The 19395-nt window shown below is 37.5% G+C and overlaps 1 protein-coding gene across 3 annotated transcripts; it reads left to right on the top strand.

The window, feature by feature from the left end:
• The first annotated feature begins 409 nt into the window (after positions 1-409).
• Positions 410-18685, top strand: LOC139963933 (coiled-coil alpha-helical rod protein 1-like). 3 transcript variants are annotated; one of them, XM_071965171.1, is made up of 21 exons: positions 1139-1260; positions 2283-2445; positions 3063-3114; positions 3934-4329; positions 5536-5723; positions 6736-6871; positions 7602-7709; positions 7980-8032; positions 8710-8797; positions 9001-9065; positions 9658-9703; positions 10063-10169; positions 11027-11139; positions 11265-11385; positions 11746-11870; positions 13021-13091; positions 13692-13809; positions 14460-14561; positions 15541-15692; positions 16124-16301; positions 17769-18685. In XM_071965171.1, exons 1-21 carry the CDS (start codon positions 1188-1190, stop codon positions 17846-17848), a joined length of 2535 nt encoding a protein of 844 aa, XP_071821272.1. In that variant the 5' UTR covers positions 1139-1187; the 3' UTR covers positions 17849-18685. The 3 variants fall into 3 exon arrangements, with proteins under 3 accessions (XP_071821273.1, XP_071821272.1, XP_071821271.1); XM_071965172.1 differs by lacking the exons at positions 1139-1260; positions 9658-9703 and adding an exon at positions 410-486 and having other exon boundaries at positions 9001-9111; XM_071965170.1 differs by lacking the exon at positions 9658-9703 and having other exon boundaries at positions 1144-1260; positions 9001-9111.
• Positions 18686-19395: the final 710 nt, after the last annotated feature.

The raw sequence follows: 19395 nt of genomic DNA, 5'->3' as shown, positions 1-19395 counted from the left end.
TCATTGGAGTTGTCTCCTATGTAGTATTTGGGGGTCCTATCCCCCCCCCCCACCCAAATACTTTGTGTGAGGTTGAAAAAAGGGGGGCCACTAGTAGTAGTGGTCCAATTCTATCCTGACTGAAGCAAACGATATACCATGACTGACGATCCAAGGTGCACCTCCCCCCCCCCCCCCCCCGCCGCCTTACCCCTTTGCGCATGCCCACTGTCTGCCCACCATTATTGCAGATTTTTGTCCTCGACCACCCGCCCCTTCCTGCACTAATCCAAAAAGATATACAGCAGGCCAATAAAAAATGAAGTAGTTCAATTTCTATGAGTAGGCCTTATGACAGGTCACTCAACGTTGGCGTCCCATGATATTCACATGCATATCTTTGGCAGATTACCTAGCTTTTCATCAAACATCAAATATGGTCAACTGAAAAATCCAAAATGGCGGCAAGTTTGAAAGCCCCTGCAGATTTCGCGAAACCAATTGAGAGTATGTAGTCAGTAGTCACAAGTGATTATAGTAGTATCCAGTATTTATTTAACCTTCAATCCTTTTGAGTAAGATCAAATAGTCTTTATAGGTTTGCGTTTTGCGGTAGGCTTTTCACGAACTTACGGGCCTGACTCTCTTGGCAGATAGCCTAACGTTAACATCAGCCTTAGGGCACTCGCTAACGTTACACTGTGAAACGCTAGGTCAAATGTAAACCTATATACAGTACAGTATACAATAGCTCACTCGCAGTCACAATCCCATAATATTGCAACTTTAACTAGTTTTGCGTGTCATCGTAGTGTTACTAAAATCATTAACCACATGCACTAACAGTGAGGAGATGAGAACTTTCTGAGATTCATCATTTTGAATTCATGATGTCAATAATATGCAGCCAAATTTCAGATTCTACACTTAATTCCTTAATACATCAGTTGTTAAATCAACAAATGCTATAGGCCTAGAGTGCATACGCATACCCCTCCTTTCTCGCTAACTGGTCTCAACTCCACCTGGGTAATATCTGGTCAACATCTTGTAGTTGCTCACATTGTACATAGTGAATGGTGTGTGAAAACATGTAGCACTTTTGCACAAGTAATATTGAACTGCATTATTATGCCTAAATATTGGGAATCAGTAATATTTTCAAACTATGGATATAGCCTAAGCTTTTGGAATAAAGAACTAGGCAAATGCTCCAAAAAGTGTGGGAATCCACTCTTTCCAATTGTGAAAACTTCCATTTTTCTATGGCAGAAGCTATTGGTGAGTCCCTTTTCACCATTACCATGGCAAAGAGGCTCCTTTCACAGTGTTAACCAGGGGCTGTGTGAAGTTTTCTCATGATCTATCATTTACTCTCCCTGTTATGTATAATTTATCATACAGCAAAAAAGGTATATCTGATTTACATTTGCTGATAATATATGCTTAAAAAGAGAGCATAAAAGAGCTCCAGAAATGATTGATTTTCAAGGCACTACTATAGTAAGTGAAAAATGACTCAGGGATATAAGACTGGTCATTTATTTTCACCCCTGTGAGCAGATCTATGCATATCCAAGTTTATTCCATATTATTTTATTTGAAGTCTTACAGAAGGCTTACCATTGTACATTATTAGATCTGTAGCTTAACCTTCCCTTCTCACTGTGACAACCCAGATTGCCAGGTCATTACCTCAGTGCTATCATGAGCTACAGTACATGGATATTCCAGTGGTTTCTAAGTTTATTGTATAACAAACTTGGGGAAATTTTCTGCATCTTTAGGTCAATTTTGTATGATGAAGATATCAATTTTTCAACTTTGGTGATATTTTGTTAATGGATGTGACAGGGTATGTTCTTCTTTATAATATTTAAATCATTTATCCACGGAGGAATATATTTCTACATAAAGTTGCATTTTGATGAAATTCTAACCTGTAGTACAGAGAATATTTACAGCAGAGCAAACATACCAAATGTATAATGTTTGTAGAATAAATCAGCAAGAATATAATAAAAGGAAAGTAAAACTTTTGAAGAAGTTGAAGAACATTGTTCATTATGAATTACAGACTATGGTTATACTACGATCAACTTTCTGGAGTAAGGGAGGGTTTGGCTAGTCAAAGTAGGTTTCATTCATTTTAACAGTATCTCAAGTTAGGTTCAAGATACTGAGATGGAGTTTTCAACTACAGTAAGAGTGTGGAATATTTTTCTCTTTTAAGATAATTCTTTACATTTTCTGCCAGTGGAATATCCAGGCTTTTAAAATAGTGTTCAACTATTCCTCTTCAGCTAAAACAACTGTGAAGACACTTGTTACTCCAAATTCATTCCATCATCCAAAGGAGACTACACCAATCACAGAAGGTCATAAAAAGGCTCAAAAGACGAATACAGGTTTTGTAGAGAGAAGAGGCAGAGAATCAGGATCTTCAGATGATCTAATGAGAAAAAAGTAAGAAAAAAGATAGTTTACCACGTTAAAAGAGAGGCAAGCCAATCCATCATCTTAACATGTTATATGATAGAGACATTCATGATAAACAACTCCACAAAATACAGAAGCTCAGGAAAATCTTGCTTTGTTTGGGAGATATGTAGAGATACTATTGTGTCCATTTGTATAAAATTTGTATCATTTCACAGAAAATTTCAACTCCTTCAACAATTTCAAGGCACAATTGAACTACTGTACTTGTACTGTATAGGATGTGTACTTGGAAAGTTGGGAATCTTGGGAAGAATGACTTTTGCAAGTGATAATGAGCTAACTGATAATTTCACATCCTTGTGCATGTACAAAACACTACTGTACCTGTCCTTTAAGTGCATCTTGCAGTCCTGAGCTACTGGACATATTTAGACTGTAAATGAATTGCAGAAACCATCTTTATCATACAGGTATATTGATAATACAATGATCATCAATAAAACGTTTTGATTTGCATCAAAAATATCTTCCAAGAATCTATCTACTCTCTCAATCTCGGACAATACATTCCTTCATGAGGGTTTGAATCATAGAAGTCTGGTTGCTTCATTTCAACTTATGTTTCCTTTCACTTCTTGTAGCACTCCTGAGAAGGAGGTAGCCTCAGCAGCTGATCAAAGTGTCTTTGTTCATGTAAGTTCTGTCAGGATTACCTATTGGTTCACTTAAAATCTACTGTACTGTTCTCTATTCAAGTAAAGAGCATAACGTGCTGATATACAGTGGTATATTGTTAAGTTCTCGTGTTTGTGTTACAACATGCATTTCTCACCTAAAGAAACAGCCTCTCACATTTCAAAACAACATAATATTCATTGTAGACATATTACTGTTTTCATGGCAGAAGTACCTACAGTACTGTAAGTCTAGGCATGCAAGAGTTTTGGGTCGACATTGTTGTCATTATGTGACTATGTTGTAAGTTATCAACTGATTGTAGTATTTTATGCCAGGACATTACTTCATAGCATTGCATGACATAATTCACAAGCCACTTGTCCCAGTAACATATATGTGGTATTGCATAAAACGCTATGCAAGATAAACACATCTCTACACAAACCCAATGATGCATAGCTGTGTTGTACACAATGAACTGTAATAGTAAGACTTGGATCCTGCCTATTTGTCAGACCTATACAAAGTCTATAGACCTAGAGAACTTTACTTTTCAACTTAACCAAGTACCTTTAACATAGACTGTTGGATGCCATTGGATTAAAAATGTCAGGGCAAAGTTTTTAAGTATTTTTTTGTGGTTATCCCTCAGACAACCGAGTCTTGCATGTTGGTTGTCCAAGCAGCATATTTGATTGTCTGAAAAAATGTAGCAAATTAACAAAGAATGACCAAAATGTAGGTTTTACATAGTATGTATAATATAATTACTGTATGTTGACAATAACATTTGAGTACAGTGAATTCCATTGAATGCTTGTTATCTGCTCACAGAGTCAAAATGTTCCTTCATGTAAAGAGATCAACACTCCATCAGATGTCCATCAACGTCAACCTCAATTTACTCCTCAACTTCATCCTGGCCAATTGTATCATCCCGGTGTCCACCATGGTCCACATCCCGGTTCGTATCCTGGGACCTCATTCACTCTACCTGGACCTCAACCTGACCCCAATCTGATTCATCTGAAGCACACGACAGAGATGATCGGTCGTCAGGCAGCCGAAATAACAGAACTGAAAACTACAGCTGAAAAGTTGGAAGCCAAATACCAGAGAGAGGTTGAGAGACTGAAAGACAAGCTGGAAGAAACAGAAACAAGAAGCAGAGAAGATGTAAGAAGACGGAAAGATGAAGTTTCTCATCAGAACCAGTTACATCAACGACAGGTAAACACTCTAAGAAGTGTCTTCCTTTTGCTCCTCATATCGATCAACTTTTTCAGATTTATTTACAAGCAGATATGGTCCTTCGTTCCAAAACAGGTCATCAGACATTAGTGCTATGCTGTTGACCAATAGTATCACTTCTTCTTTAGACCCTTGACAGGGAGGGACATGGAGTAGGAAAATATCTTTCAGAAAGCAAAGCTGTTGCTAATAATTGTTTAGAAGATATGTGAAATGGATTATGTGAGAAACCTTTGAAATCTATTAACATGAAGCAAAGCTCTACATTAATTTGTGTGTGATGTAGATGCCATGTGAGAAGTGATAGACTTTTGAGCAAGCAAGTGTTTTAGATGACTTTTTGGCCATCAAACCTTCTTGAGTCTCTTTACAAGAAGTAATATGGTGTAGGAAAATATCCTTTGGGAACCAAAAGTCTGTTCAGAAAACAAATATAAATATGGAATATATGCAAGAAAGCCTGCTGTGAGTAGCATTCAAAATGACACCAAATATTTATTTTGTGTATCTTGTAGATGCCATGTGAGGAATGCTAAGTGGTTGAAAATGCCACTGTCTTAGACGAGGTCTGCTTAATACTAGGACAGCAAACATGTACATCAGTGGTTCTCAAACTTTCTTGGACGACCGCCCCTTCGACTATCTTGAACTGTTCCAATGTCCCCCTCCCCCTACCCCCTCCCCTTGACTTCGATATCTGTGACCAGCTCAAGGAATACCCCAAATGACAGGCTAAATGGTGGCGCTAATAAGATACAAGAGATGTTTCTTCTACAATATAATCCAAACGCGAAAGAAATTGTACGTAGGGGTGGAGTTATTGAATTTCTAATACCATTTTTGGATAATTATGGGTCACAAAATGTATTGTTTATGCTCCAAGACCCCATGGATGCCTTATTGTACCCTTAATTGCTGCAGTGATGTGTTGTAATTGCCAGGGACCCCCAAATCAGTATCAACACCCCCCTACTCCCTGTGTACCCTGTAGTGCCCCCCTGAGACTTCCCAATGCCCCCCCCTGGGGGCGGCAGGGACCACTTTGAGAACCACTGATGTACATGGTTTTGGATGTTTATGACAGACTCTTTCTCCAATGAAAAATCATCCCATCATCAACAGTAATGTCTCCTTTCCTTTTCATTTCATATGACATATTTTGTTATATCCCTTATACATATTCAGATAAAGGAATTGAAAGACCTTCACCAGGCTGAGTGTGATTCCATTAAACAAAAGACTGGTGAGCTAAGAGTCCAGCTAGAAGAAGAGAAACACAAGCTCCGATCAGACCTGGAGGAGACGAATGAGAAGTTGAAACATTCAGACCACGAAAAGACAAAATTAGACATGAAATATGCAAATGATATTAGGTTTGTAATACTCATTTTTGCTAAAATATTTATCTGCTTATCATTTAAAAAAAAATTAACCTAAAGTTTGCATTGTTAAGCTGAACGACTTAAGTTGAATGAGGTACATACCAGAAGTGGGCCACAAATAGATTTTCAGCGTGTCACAGGACTTTTTTAGCTTTCTGAAAATTCATCTATGGTTTTCGGGAAAATGACGACATTCAAAACAAACCATTTATCATACATTCTGAATACCGGTTCTGAGGGGGTGGGGTTCTAGTGAGTCTTGGCTCAGTCCTCCTGGAAACTCCTGGCTCAGCGGCCTAAAAGTTTGCAGACAGCCGTTTTAGATGGAGTTGCATCCATTATATAACTATGCTATAACATATACATTGTATCCTATTGAGAGTAAATGTGATATTTCTGAGGATCTTTTGGTGGACCAACATTGAATAAAGGAGGAGTAAAAAATACTAACCTGCTTAGATCTTTCTTTAGTTGTAAGGTCAAATACTGCAACAAAGATTTTAATGCATTAAGGAGACAATCTTATACATAAAGACAACAGTGCTATCAAGGAAAGCAACACTTCAAAGGGAAATGTTAAACTTTTCAAAAGTTGTGCCTTCAATCCTACAAGATCCTCAAAGAAGCTGGTTACATTTATATACCTGAGTAATATTTCTCATAATGCCCATTTATGCTTTGAATCACAACATGTGCTTGCTCCTTATCTCTGGGAGTGCCACATTTTTTTTAAAGAATTTTTCCATACCTTCATAGCAAGTGAGAGGGGGGGGGGGGGTTGGGGATGGCTAGGCCAAGATTGACATTGTCATTTAACTGGAAGACTAATTATCAGTTTGAAAGTATATATGCCATATTTTTGAAATATGAAAGAAATGTCATGAAAAGTAAAGAGCTTTGGAGAGGTTAATAGGCAATAGTGGAGTATTGTCATATTGTTATTTGAATTTTACCAGTTGCATTAATTACTTAATATTACTGAATATTTTGATGTTTTCTGAAGGGAACAGAAAGAAGCACTGACGACAGCCAACAGAGATCTTGCTCAGATGCGAGTTTACATCCAAGAATCTCGACCATCTATCAAAACCGTCTCTGAATGGGATTCGGAGAAGCAACAGCTGATAAAGAAAATTCAGGTAAAGTGAAGATTCATCCTGTAGAGAGGTTGGTTATGATCTGATATTTATTAAATTAATGGAAGTTTTACTGGATTCTTAGTACAGTAGAAAAGTCCCCTTCAGGCTGCTTTATACGGAGCATGTGATGGACCCCAGATTTTATATGACATGAAAAGAGGGTGTTTGTTATGATATGGTTTGAGACGATAAATCTCTCTTGCTGATCAACGATTCCATGTCAGCTCTCATTATTGCATGCTCTCATATGTAAGCTCCCGTTATTGCCTATTAACCTATTTTGAATTTCTCTTGCGTTGTGGTCAAGTGGTTAAGGCAGTGGACTTGTGATCTAAGGATTACAGGTTCGAGCCCTGGCCAGATCATTGCGTTGTGTCCTTGGGCACGCCTTTTATCTCCATTGCCTCTCTTCACCCAGGTGTATAAATGGGGACTTGCGAGGTGACTTGTAAATATAGTTGCGTGCGCCGGTTTGTGGCTGCACCCTATGGGAAGTCCCCCAGGGGACACGTGGCTGTGGTGCCCCAGGAGAGATTGTTTGAATTGTGCACACTTTGGTGTGTAGGTGTTACAAGTTACCAATGACCAGGGTTAAGTACAGCGCGGCGAGACTTTATTGTAAGTTGCGTTATATAAGAACTGTTTATGATTATACTTATTATAATTATTCTGTTTGTCATCTGTAGATAATGTCACATTTAGCTGTATTTCTGTCTATTTTCCTTTGAAGGATCTGGAAGATGTTGTCGAATCTCTCAAAGCCACAGAGCAATATGTCAAGATTAGACTTTCTTCAACTCAGAAAATTCTGGCTCTACAGGAAGCAGAGGTTGTTAAGGTAATTTCCAGATGTAATTATAATAATGGAATGTAGTGGAGGTACAGAATACTACCTATTATATGGTAATATATTTATATCACAAGTCATGGTTTCAGCTTTTCTGCTGAAAAACATTGGACAGAAAAAAAAGGAATAAGCTTTGGTATTCTTATGAAATCTTAACAGCTGTTGCATAGTTACCTTCCATTATTACAGCCTTTTTTAATAATAATAATAATGGACATTTATAAAACCATATTAATTTTTCCTGTCATCTTTTGTTTCTAGAGTCAGACAGTTATTCAGTCACCAGATGAGACAGGAATGTCCATTCTGACAAAGTAAGTATGAATTGCTATATATATAAACAGAGTATGATATGGAAAGTTCATACTGTGAAGATTAGTATAAAATAATAAAATGTATTTAATAAAATGTATTTAAGAATTGAGTTGGAAGTGGAATGTGCATAGTCCAAGAGTGAGTACGAGGTCAGAAGTTCATACTAAGAAAGTGAGCATGGGATGGGTAGGATTGACAGTTCGTATTAAATTTTATTATTAGATGAAAAGGTGAGTGTGAGGTGGAACTTTCATAGTAAGAAGATTAGTATTAATAGATAATATGTATTTAAGAATTGAGGTGTATGGAAAATTCATACTTCAAAAGTGAGTATGTGATGAAAGTTCATTCCTAGAGGTGAGTATGAGATGAGAATTCATTCCTAGAGGTGAGTATGAGATGAGAATTCATTCCTAGAGGTGAGTATGAGATGAGAATTCATTCCTAGAGGTGAGTATGAGATGAGAATTCATTCCTAGAGGTGAGTATGAGATAAGAATTCATTCCTGGAGGTCAGTATGAGCTGGCTTGAAGACTAGGTGTTCTTCAAAGAACTCTTAAGGTGAGACATGAAAACCATCATTTCCACTGTGAGATGGTATAAGGTTCTATTGTATTAAGTTGTATCCTATTCTCTGCATTTTCTGTATTTTTTACTTCTTTCCATTTCAAACAGATGGAGAGAAAAGGTATATGCAATGCTGGTCCAACAGAAATCACAGGAACTTGTAACTGACAAAGAACTGAAAGGCTACACATTCAAGGTGAAAAAGAAAATTTGCTTAATAATTTGTGCAGTTTAATGCTGTTTCTGACAATTCTTTGAGGTTAATTAGAGATCTTAAAGATAAACAAGAAAAAGGAGAATGATAAATTAATTGAAGGCCTTAGCCGAATCATTTCACAATCTTATCAAAGCAATCAATCTTTTTATTCTCTAAGAAACAAACTGTCTCTCTTTTCAAAGGTCAATGATTTGCAAAACCAGTTACAGAAGAATCAAAGCACAATTGAGAGTCTAGAGCACAGACTGTCAGACAGAGAAGCTGAATTGAAACTAGAGAAACAGATCAGCCAAGTAAGGCACAAGGGGTGAGGGTGATAGGGTGGGAGTGAGGGTTATGGGGTAAGGGTAATGGGGTAGGTGATGGGGTAGGTGATGAGGTGAGGGTAATGGGTGGGGGTGGGGTTTGATGAGCTAGATAAGTCAGACAGAGAAGCTGAATTGAAACTAGAGAAACAGATCAGTCAAGTAAGGCACAAGGGGTGAGGGTGATAGGGTGGGAGTGAGGGTTATGGGGTAAGGGTAATGGGGTAGGTGATGGGGTAGGTGATGAGGTGAGGGTAATGGGTGGGGGAGGGGTATGATGGGCTAGATAGGTCAGACAGAGAAGCTGAATTGAAACTAGAGAAACAGATCAGTCAAGTAAGGCACAAGGAAGAAGGTCAAGTAGGGCACAAGGGTGATAGGGTGAGGGTGATTAGGTGAGGGTAATAGGGTAGGTGATGGGGTGAGGGTGATGGGAAAGGTGATGGGGTGAGGGTGATGGGGTGAGGATAAGGGGGTAGGTGTTGGGATAGGAGTGGGGTAATGGGTGGGAGAGGGGTATGATGGGCTAGATAGGTCAGACAGAGAAGCTGAATTAAAACTAGAGAAACAGATCAGTCAAGTAAGGCCCAAGGAAAAAGGTGATGAGGTGGAAGGGTGTTATGGGTGGGTAGGGAAGGGCCAGAGAGGGAAGACTTAGAAGCTGTATTTAAACTCGAGAAACAAATCAGTCATGTAATGCTCAAGGGTGAGGTGATGGGATAGAGGTGAATGTCAAAGGGAATTTAATGGGGTGGAGAAGAGGGGGATTAATGGGGTGGGAGGTAAAAGTCTTGTAAATGATCTTATACCCTTTTGGAAAGAGTTTTGATGAAATGTCCTGTTTTATATTGTTTACCTTTTTCAAATTATATTCTTACTCATGACTTGCTTGTTGTCACAAATTTTAATTAAATGTCCAATTGTTGCTTATTTACACAGGCAAGATCGCATGAACTTGAGTCTACAGAGTACATCGCAGGTCAACTTGATCAGCATCTCACCGCATGGGAGGAATCAGGGATGAACATTAAGAAACTGGTAGTCAAGTAAGTGGTGTGACGGTTTACAGTTAACATTGTGATGTCTTGAGCGAAAAAGTTTGTTTGAAAGCCAAATGTAGGAAAAAGTTCTCCTGGTATTATCTGTGGAATTGTTTTATCCTTCATCTAAGTCATTTTGAAAGTTTATTTTGATCAGACAAAACAAGGAAAAAGTTTCAGATGTAAATGTCTGTGAGTCAAGCTGTTAATAACAAAGAAATTTCTCTAATAGTGTTCATGTCATTTATCACATATTTCTGGAGTGACAAAGGAGTTAAATGATATCTGCCCCCCTCCCACCAACCCCCCATCCCTTAAAAATAAAAAGGCAACTTTAATGTGGCTATGTTTGATTGGATTTAATTATGTTGTTTTGACTATAGCTAAAGAAGCTTAAAATGGCAACTGAGTTAAAGTCTTCCAATAGACGTTAAAATGTAGCAATCATAATAATCCCATAGTGATGGAATTTCAGTTAACTAACAGGTGAAATTTCACTTAAAAAATGAGCAAAAAAGACCAACATGTTGAAAAGTTGCTTCTTGCATGGCATTAATACTTAAATGAAAGTGTGTATGAGTGTAAAATAATAATAGAATCATTAGGTTTTCACTACTTAAGAATTGTTTCGTAAAAGAGAGTTGAGAGGAAAGGATGGTAGAGGGAATTGGTTTGTAATTGTTTTTTCTCTGAATTTTGCATCATCTCACTAAAGTGCGTACATTATTTCTATTCTTCTTCATGAAATCTCTCTATATTGGGAGTGCTGTACACAAGTTGCATTGCACACTTAAAAAACAAAATGAAATTTTCTGTAAAGTCTTTTGGAGCTGCACATTCTATCTACTTTTTCATCTTGGCAGAAATCAAGAGTTTTTCTCAGGAAGATTTACGGACATACAGAGCGCTTTAAAGAAGTTGGCGGCTGCAGAACAGAGGATTAAATTTGCCACCAGCAGAGTAGATTTACTGAAAGGTATTCAAATTTAAATTTAAATATGAATATATTAAATCATACTTTAACTTTATTTTTGTATCATATAGTTACTGTGATATTTATTTGTCATTTCTTGATATTGTTTCCCTTCATTGCTGAAACAGATCTCTTTGCCCGTAAGGAATCCTCGTGGAGGATCGCGATGTCTAAAGCTTCGGGGAAATCGTCGTCGAGTCAGTCACGAGATTCAGAATCGCAGACAGACGAGACACAGATTGAGGATAAGTAAGATTATTAAATTAATTTACAAAGTATTTGATTTTCATTGTTGATATTCAATTTTCACAAATGTTTATGTTGTCTGCTTGATGTTGGTGTCTAAAGTGTGATGTTTACCAAGTAGCACTGCCAAGATTAAATGATTTGAACTTATTGTTTTAGTAATGAATATAATAAATAGAATATATTATCTGTCTTTGCATAGAAGAAAAAAGGTAAACAGAAATTTGCAAAATTGCTTACACATATGCAAAATATGTATTACTCATTGTGTAGTCTACCCTAGTTAAAAGAATGGTGCACATTATATATCTAATAAAAGTTGGTGGAAAGGTTACACAATATTAATAAACCTCTTTTATGCAGTCTACCCTGGAAGGAACTGCAAGCAGAATTGGATCATCTACGCAAAGAGAGAGACAACTTGGCCGGGAAACTGCGAGAGCAATCACAACAAACAGAGAGACGGGTGTCAGAGGCAATGCAATTATGTGAGTCATAACTAAAAATAATAATAATATTTGCTTTTTAAATAGCGCTTTATACCAGCGATAGGTCTCCAAGCGCTTTACAGACGTTATATTACCCCTGGTCAATGATAACCTGTCCCAGAGTAAATCTCTCCAGTCGGCAGCAGTTATATACTGCGCCCAATGACAAGTTACCTCACAGGTACCCATTTAACCCCTGGGTGGAGCGAGTCCGACGTCTTAGCCAATTGGCCACCACGCTCTCATTTATGTAGATTTATGTAGTAAAAACTACTACTGTAGATGTCATCTGGCAGTAATGACTCGTTTTTCCTTTTGTATATATAATAATGGAAAATTATCTTGTTTAAGTAATGACATAACTAAAAATTAATTCAGTTCACAGCAGAGTTAAGCCAGACATCTTTTAAAAGGGATCCTTTTTCGAAGGCATGCTATGGAAGTTTCTGACTGGCTTAGTTTGTAAGAGGAGAGAGTTAATATGAGCAATGGCATCTAAAATAGGAGTATTATCTGTTACACACATAGGTAACATAAAATGGTTTTCTTTCATGGTGTATGTTATTTGGCAACGTGAATTGAAGTGTAACATTGATGATGTTCCAGTAAGTGGAACTGTATGATTCTTTCATGTGAATGAACAGAAAACAATCTGCATAGGCCTTGTAAGCATGATATCTCTAGAAGGGAAGATAGCAAAATCCTAATCGATTTATCTAATTACATCATCGAAACCACAATGCAAATATTTGTATTTCTGGTGAAAAGAAATAAACTAGAATAAAATAGTAGTCCGGCCAGTGAACAGCATTACTGTTAGATTTTACTGTAAAGTAGTAAATACAAATTTACAGAAAGTTAAATAAAAATAGCAACTATTTTCTGTTTTCTATTTTATTTTTTTAATATTTTCATATTTTTTATGATTTTTTTTTATTTTATGGTCTTTACAACAACTATTTTTAAATAGCAACTATTATATGAATCAGCTGTCAAGATTTTGATGATGATGATGATGTGGTTCTATCTAATAGATGTTTATAGCAGTTTGTAATTCATCTCTAATGAATTGTGTTGAATAGTTTCAAAGATGAAGCAATCCAAACACTAATTTATGTCCACACGTTTCCTCTTTTGTTTCTTTCTGCAGTGGAGAAAGAAGTCCAATCTCTGAAGGAAAGTAACTCACAATTGGAGATTGAGCTTCATAAAGAATCAGAGGTATCTTATATTATATCTATGTTACTTTTCATGTGAAAGTAAGAGGGCCTGACATTTCGATCCTAGCAGGATCTTCTTCAGAGGCTGAATGACAAGATGAGAATTCAGCCTCTGACAATTCAGCCATTAAAGAAGATCCTGCTAGGATCCAAATATCAGGCCAACTTACTTTTACACATTCTCTTAAACAGAGTCTTTAGTGGATAAGCAGTTTGCTAAATAGTTTTTGTTTTTTATTTTTATTTTAGTTTTCAACAGAAGATTGCAGGTATTAAAAAATGAGTGACATCAAATTGAGCTATTTTTTTTAATGAAATATTGATGCTGTTCTAGTGTCCTTGATATGTAATATTTACCTATTCAATCAGGCATTGTGAGGGAAAGAGAAAAAGACAACTACTCAGGGCACACTGTGGAGTCTGCAAACAAAACTCTATGAAAAGTGGCATGAGGCATCAAGTTTATTAAATAGTTTGGACCAAAAGATCTGCATATCGCCAAAATCGATACATACCCCCCTTTATTCTTGTAAACATGAAACACACGAGCCAAGAGAGTAGACCATGTCTTAGTCTCTTTGTTTTTTTTTTGTCTCGTCAGGCATCCGCCAATCTCAAGGAGGAACTACACCACAGACACAAAGAAATACGAGACCTGACCGAGACAAATGCTTCACTCAGGATAAATCTCTCAAAGATGGAAGTCTATGCTGAAACTGGTAAACTTTTAAAATGGCTCAAACAGTTTTAAACAATCAGAATAATTATTCTTTCAAACGGATATTCTAGTGATTGAAGGTGACGACTTAAACAAATTGCTGGAAATTGTTGGTATATTTCAGTCAAAACCACATCCTTGTAGCATTTTGTGTCAGAAAGATATGATTTTGTTTAAAAAAATTTAATTTAAAGTTTGTGACATATTGCATCTGGCAACAGCAGAGTGAATGACGTCATCAGTGCAATTTAGCCGATTTTTTTTTTTTTAATATCATGAAATTTCTCTATAGAGGCAAATAAAAGTTGCTTTAATCAAAGAGGTAACACAAGCTAGCATCTTGAGTTTGGGTCAAAGTTGGTTAGTTTGCTCATCCAGAATTCAATGTCATGGTTTTGTCATAAAAAAAGCAATCTCCCAACTTTTACAGATACAAACAACAAAAATCCATTAATATCAGTACTCTCTTCAAATTGAGCTATATTTTGTAACAGACAGATACATGTCTACTCGAACATGAACTTGCCAGGAATGAAACATTTTACTTAATTGCCGGTAATTTACATCACTTGTTCTTGAGAATATGAATCTGTATTTATTTATTTTTTTTTGAACAATTTTCAACCTTCAAGTTCTTGCATTTGATTTAAGCATCAGATGAGAAGTGTGCAGCTTTGGAGGAAAAATACCAGATGCAACTTAAAGAGATGGAGAAGAGATTGAATGAGGCAAGGAGGGAGCATGCTAAAGCCGGTACTAATTTTTAATTACATTTTTTTGTAATTTAATTTTTGTAATTTTTTTTTTCTGGTATGGTTCAGGTTGATTCACAAGTAATTTGATTATACCTGATCAGCATAAAGTTGGTTGTTAATTGCATGACTGAATGTGACATGATTTAACTCAAGAGTTGTAATATGGACAAACATAAATGTGACTGATTAAGGTTTTACCAGTCTTACATTATGTGTTCTTCAGTCAGAGAAACACACATGGAAGGTGTATTTGGCAGTTGCTAGCATGCACTGGTTCACTACTTAAAGTGCCCTGTTCCAAGAAAAATGTAATCAATCTTGAGAACAAACTTTACGTGTGACCTAAACGAGCATCAGTCGTTACCAGGTTATAGTCGTTTAGTCAGGGCTCATCAATTAACCATTGGTCAATGTGCCGGGGGATCGGGCGATGGGTGGGAGGCAGGGGGGGGGGGTTTGTACGACTAAAGGTCTTAAGGACTAGAGCGAACTAGGTCACAACAGTTGAGTTAAGAGCTCTGAAGATTTCTGTCTTGTGATTTGGTTAGAACTTCATACTTTAATTCTATCTTGAATATCAATTTGATGGGAAAACATTTCTTCTTTCTCTAAGCACTTCCTTTAAATTCATCTGATATTTCTTTTCAATGAAGAGAAATCTATGTTAAACAGTCTTTGTTTCGTATACCCTGCTTGGGTAGAGACACATAGTGGATGGCAACGGTGGGGGATAGGGAAATGGGGGGGGTGGGGGGGCAGGAATTGGAGGTGAGAGATAACTGGAATGTTTGTCATGATGATGAAAGCTTTGGTCCTCATGGATTTTCTCTTTGCCAAAGTTGTTCAAATTAATCTAAAAACGTCATCATGCCCATTTTTAAAAACGTTATCATTTTATGGGGTTTTCTTTATGAAGGTGAACAAATTTTGTTGCTGCCGTGCATTATAGCTTCATACGTTAGTTTCTTCCTCCACAGTCGTCTCTTATCGTCAAATGGAAAGACAACTGCAGCGTGAGAAGGAACACGCCAGCAACAGTCAGGGGGGCAGGGAGGTGTACTTTAATGCAGAGATGGATCGACTCAAGAAAAAACTAAGAGAGACCGAAAAGGATAGAAACCTACTCATGGTGAGCTATATGATTCTTATATTAAAGGTTTGTAACAGTCTTGAGTAACCAGTAACAGGGAAAGTTACTTTAATGTAGCAGTTTGAGGAAGATGGATTGGTTGTTGGAAAGGGGCGGGAGGGGGGGGGATGGGGTGATAGGAGTGGAGCTGTGACTTTTTTGGTTCAGTGGTGAAAGTATGACAAGTGTGAAGGGAATGCTACCTAGGCTGGTGAAGACAATAAGAAAGTGTCTTATCTATGAGCTAGTCATTTCAGAAGGCAGTGAGAGATTTTCAATTGATTCAGCAACCTAACCTACAACTGGACTCTTTTGTATAGATATGTAACTCAATCATTAAAACAAGACAACATTGTGAGAGTTAACCTTTAACATATGACTATGGTGTGTCGTATCGACAATAAGGTAGCATTTTGTTTTTGAATTTCAAGGCGACATTGAAGCAAGAGGGTCTGATCAGTAAATACAAGTCGTACAGGAGGACAGTCAGGGGCTACAAGGAGGATGGGAAGGATGAAGAGGATATTCCCAAGAGAGAGAACACAAAGCAAGATAAACAGGAAGAAAGAACAAAGGAACAGGATCTGTTGGATCCTCAGGGCAAAGCAGGTGAAGTTAACAATTATAATAACTCCTTTGTTTAATAATTTTTTTATATTGTTGTTTGCTTTTCCTCTGTTTGTCTGGGCCGACACCAACTCTGTCATCCTGGCAAAGTAAAAGACAAGTGGGTTCCAAAACGGGTGAATTATCAGTTTTATTTTTTCGTATTTAATGGTAAAGCTAAGCTGGTAAGTCTAAGACTTGTCTCGAGTTTGACTGACCTTTGTTCTGAAAACAATTTATTTATAAAGGAGCTTTATATACAAAATAGGTGCAATAGATGATATTTCAACTTTGGTATTTAGAAGGTATCGTGCATACTGTATAAGCAGGGCTTGAATTATTCGACAGCACCAGGACACAGGCATTAATTCGCTCTTACCACGTGGCGTAATACCCTTAAAACCTCATCCATTACAGATGGCAACGACTGTGGTATTAAACTCTAAATCAAGTAACCGTTGGTGCCCTTATAATTATCTTGATCATTAACAAACTAAACCAAAGGCTCAATAATGGTATGAAACACCAGCAGTGTTTGTGCCTTAAAGCAGCTAGTAAGTAGCTGCTGAGAAAGCTGTTGGTTTGATCTAGATATATGAATCTGCAAACACCAATCTTATAAATTATTTGTTTCTAGTTTTTGTTATTTTCTCTAACATGTTTTTTCTCACTCTGAAAAAAGGTGTCTGGGTGACTTTTCACGTTTTCCAAAATTTTTGCTTTGGTGCCTTTTGGAGAGCTGCAAAACTGCCCAGCCATTCAATGAACATTGAAGCCAATTTCTTACCTTCCCTGAAGTTGCATTGCCCCCTTTGAAACTTACAGTACTTCCAGCCTTGCTACAAAGGTCCTTTTTCCCAAGAGTATATGCTTATAGTGTTGTTGACTGTGAACCAAGTGTCAAACAGCCGAATGACCGAGACCCGCTTATCCTCTGACGCCATAACATGAAAACCCTGCAGCTAGGCGGGGATTGTACATGGGATCATGACTATGACTGATCAAGACTGGGACAGCTTTAGGTCTTGTGCCGCTGTTGGGGAAAGTATGGGGCTTGACGACTTACCCAAAAGTAGTCCATGACAGTTGAGTTGAGTCAGTTTGCATTCAATCGAGCAGTAAGCAGATGGCCGAGACCACATCCTCAGTTGTACACAAGCTATGTCTTTCAAAGAGTTTTTATACTCCCAGTCTCCCCAGTGTTGGTCACTGTAACAATGGGGCTTTGTTCACATGCACAATTGGAATCTACAAGAGGTGAAATATAATCTGTGAATTTTCAGTAGTGTCATTCTCTGTTAAACTAATTTTTTTAGTTTTTAACCAAGATATTATTGATTACCATTCATATAAAATCAGACTGTCCCTACTTCATTAATTTTGTGAAAATTTGACCCTTTCTTCTGTTTTTTCAGAGACAGCAGTCTTCAAGATTTTGCATTTCATTGTCTCTCTTTTCTTTCCTCACAGAATCGATAAGTGCGATGATAAAGGACGTTCAGAACTTGGCCGAACAGGTTCTTGGTGACGAATTTGGTGAGGTCACTTGATGGAACGACCACATCTTGACTATTAAGTGGTCTTTCATGAGAACTGACATGTCCATTGACAAATCAGGGAAAACAGCAGCCTGCTGTCCTTCCGGATCTGAAAATCTTTTGCATCATGTGGAATCATTGGAGTAGATGCTTTGGTCGTGTAGGGAGTGAGCTCATTTCATGGAATATCTGGCCGTTCCCCCCTGCGGATACTGTACATTTATGGTTGAACATGAAGACATTGAGACAAAGTTCTGGAGATGTAGTTTATGTTCTAGGTGGAACACTGACTATCAATTATAACATATTTAGGAAAGACTCTGTCCATTCATCCGACCATCACGGTAATTAACATCGAGCCAGACCCCTGGCTATCGAGATACCCACCATGTTGTGGGAACTCAGCCATCAAGCCAACTGGGATGGAAGGTATCAACCCAGACATATACCATCATGCCACATCTCTGAACATCAAACAAGTTAGTGTCGAAGACACCTATGACGTATGGTACCACCCAAACATTACCTCTAACCATCAAACTAGTCGCTAGTCATCTAGTTGCAGCGCTGACCATCGAACCTGCTACCGTCGAGCTAGATCTCCGGCCATCATCCGACCTTCCGTCCAGAGCTGTGAGTCGTAACTGTGAAGAAAGTCTGACCATCAAGCCAGTCATCGTTAAGATACTCCAGAGATTTGACCGTGTGTTAGATTGCAATCCGAGACAGATACCTTGTCGTTAAACTACGTAAATATGCTGCAAAAATATTAACAAATAGTTTATATGAAAAATACATTAATAGTATGTTTCTACTTAATATCCACTGAAGAGTCACATATTTGAAATCGAAATATTGATATGATTGTAGGTGATTGGGATGACTTTCTGTAATGGTAGTTTCATTCCTTTCTTCATTAACACTCATTTTTTGACTGGACGATAGACGTTTTCATAGAGACTGTCACAAACTAACGTTTGTTGTCCCTCATTCTGGATCTATTGTTCTGAAATAACTATTGTTCTAGGTCTATTGTTCTGAATAAAACTATTGTTCTAAATCTATTGTTGTGCTTCGTTGTGTGATAGGTGGAATAGATTAATCAAAGCAAAGAAATATAGTTCTCTACCTTATACTAATACTATTGTGTTTTTTATTCCGCATATGTGAGTTAATTAAAGCAGGAAATCAATGATAGTTTCTCATTTGTTTGTATTCTCTGTTTACTGCAACTTTTTTCTCTTTTAACAAAAATCCGAAACCTTCTGCCTTGATCTGGAGGCTGACTCCGTTCTAAGCCAAATTTTGCAAATCTGTTACAGTTTACGAACCAGGTAACATGAATAGTAAGACAAAATTATTCTCATGACATTTACATGTTTAATTTCTCAACTCGAATCATTGTGATCATAATGAAAGGGAAATACCCTTATTTACGATGCGAGCTTAAAGATCCCTAAACAACAGTTTTCCAACAGACCAAATAGTGACAACTAAGTCATATCGGGCTCTGAGGGGGGGGGGGGGGGACTGAGGGGGAATCAATTGAACCAATCCCC

This window comes from Apostichopus japonicus, chromosome 22, assembly GCF_037975245.1.
Source record: "Apostichopus japonicus isolate 1M-3 chromosome 22, ASM3797524v1, whole genome shotgun sequence".
Lineage (NCBI taxonomy): Eukaryota > Metazoa > Echinodermata > Holothuroidea > Aspidochirotida > Stichopodidae > Apostichopus > Apostichopus japonicus.
The sequence above is the reverse complement of the archived record's forward strand: the minus strand, read 5'-3'. Positions and strand labels throughout refer to the sequence as shown.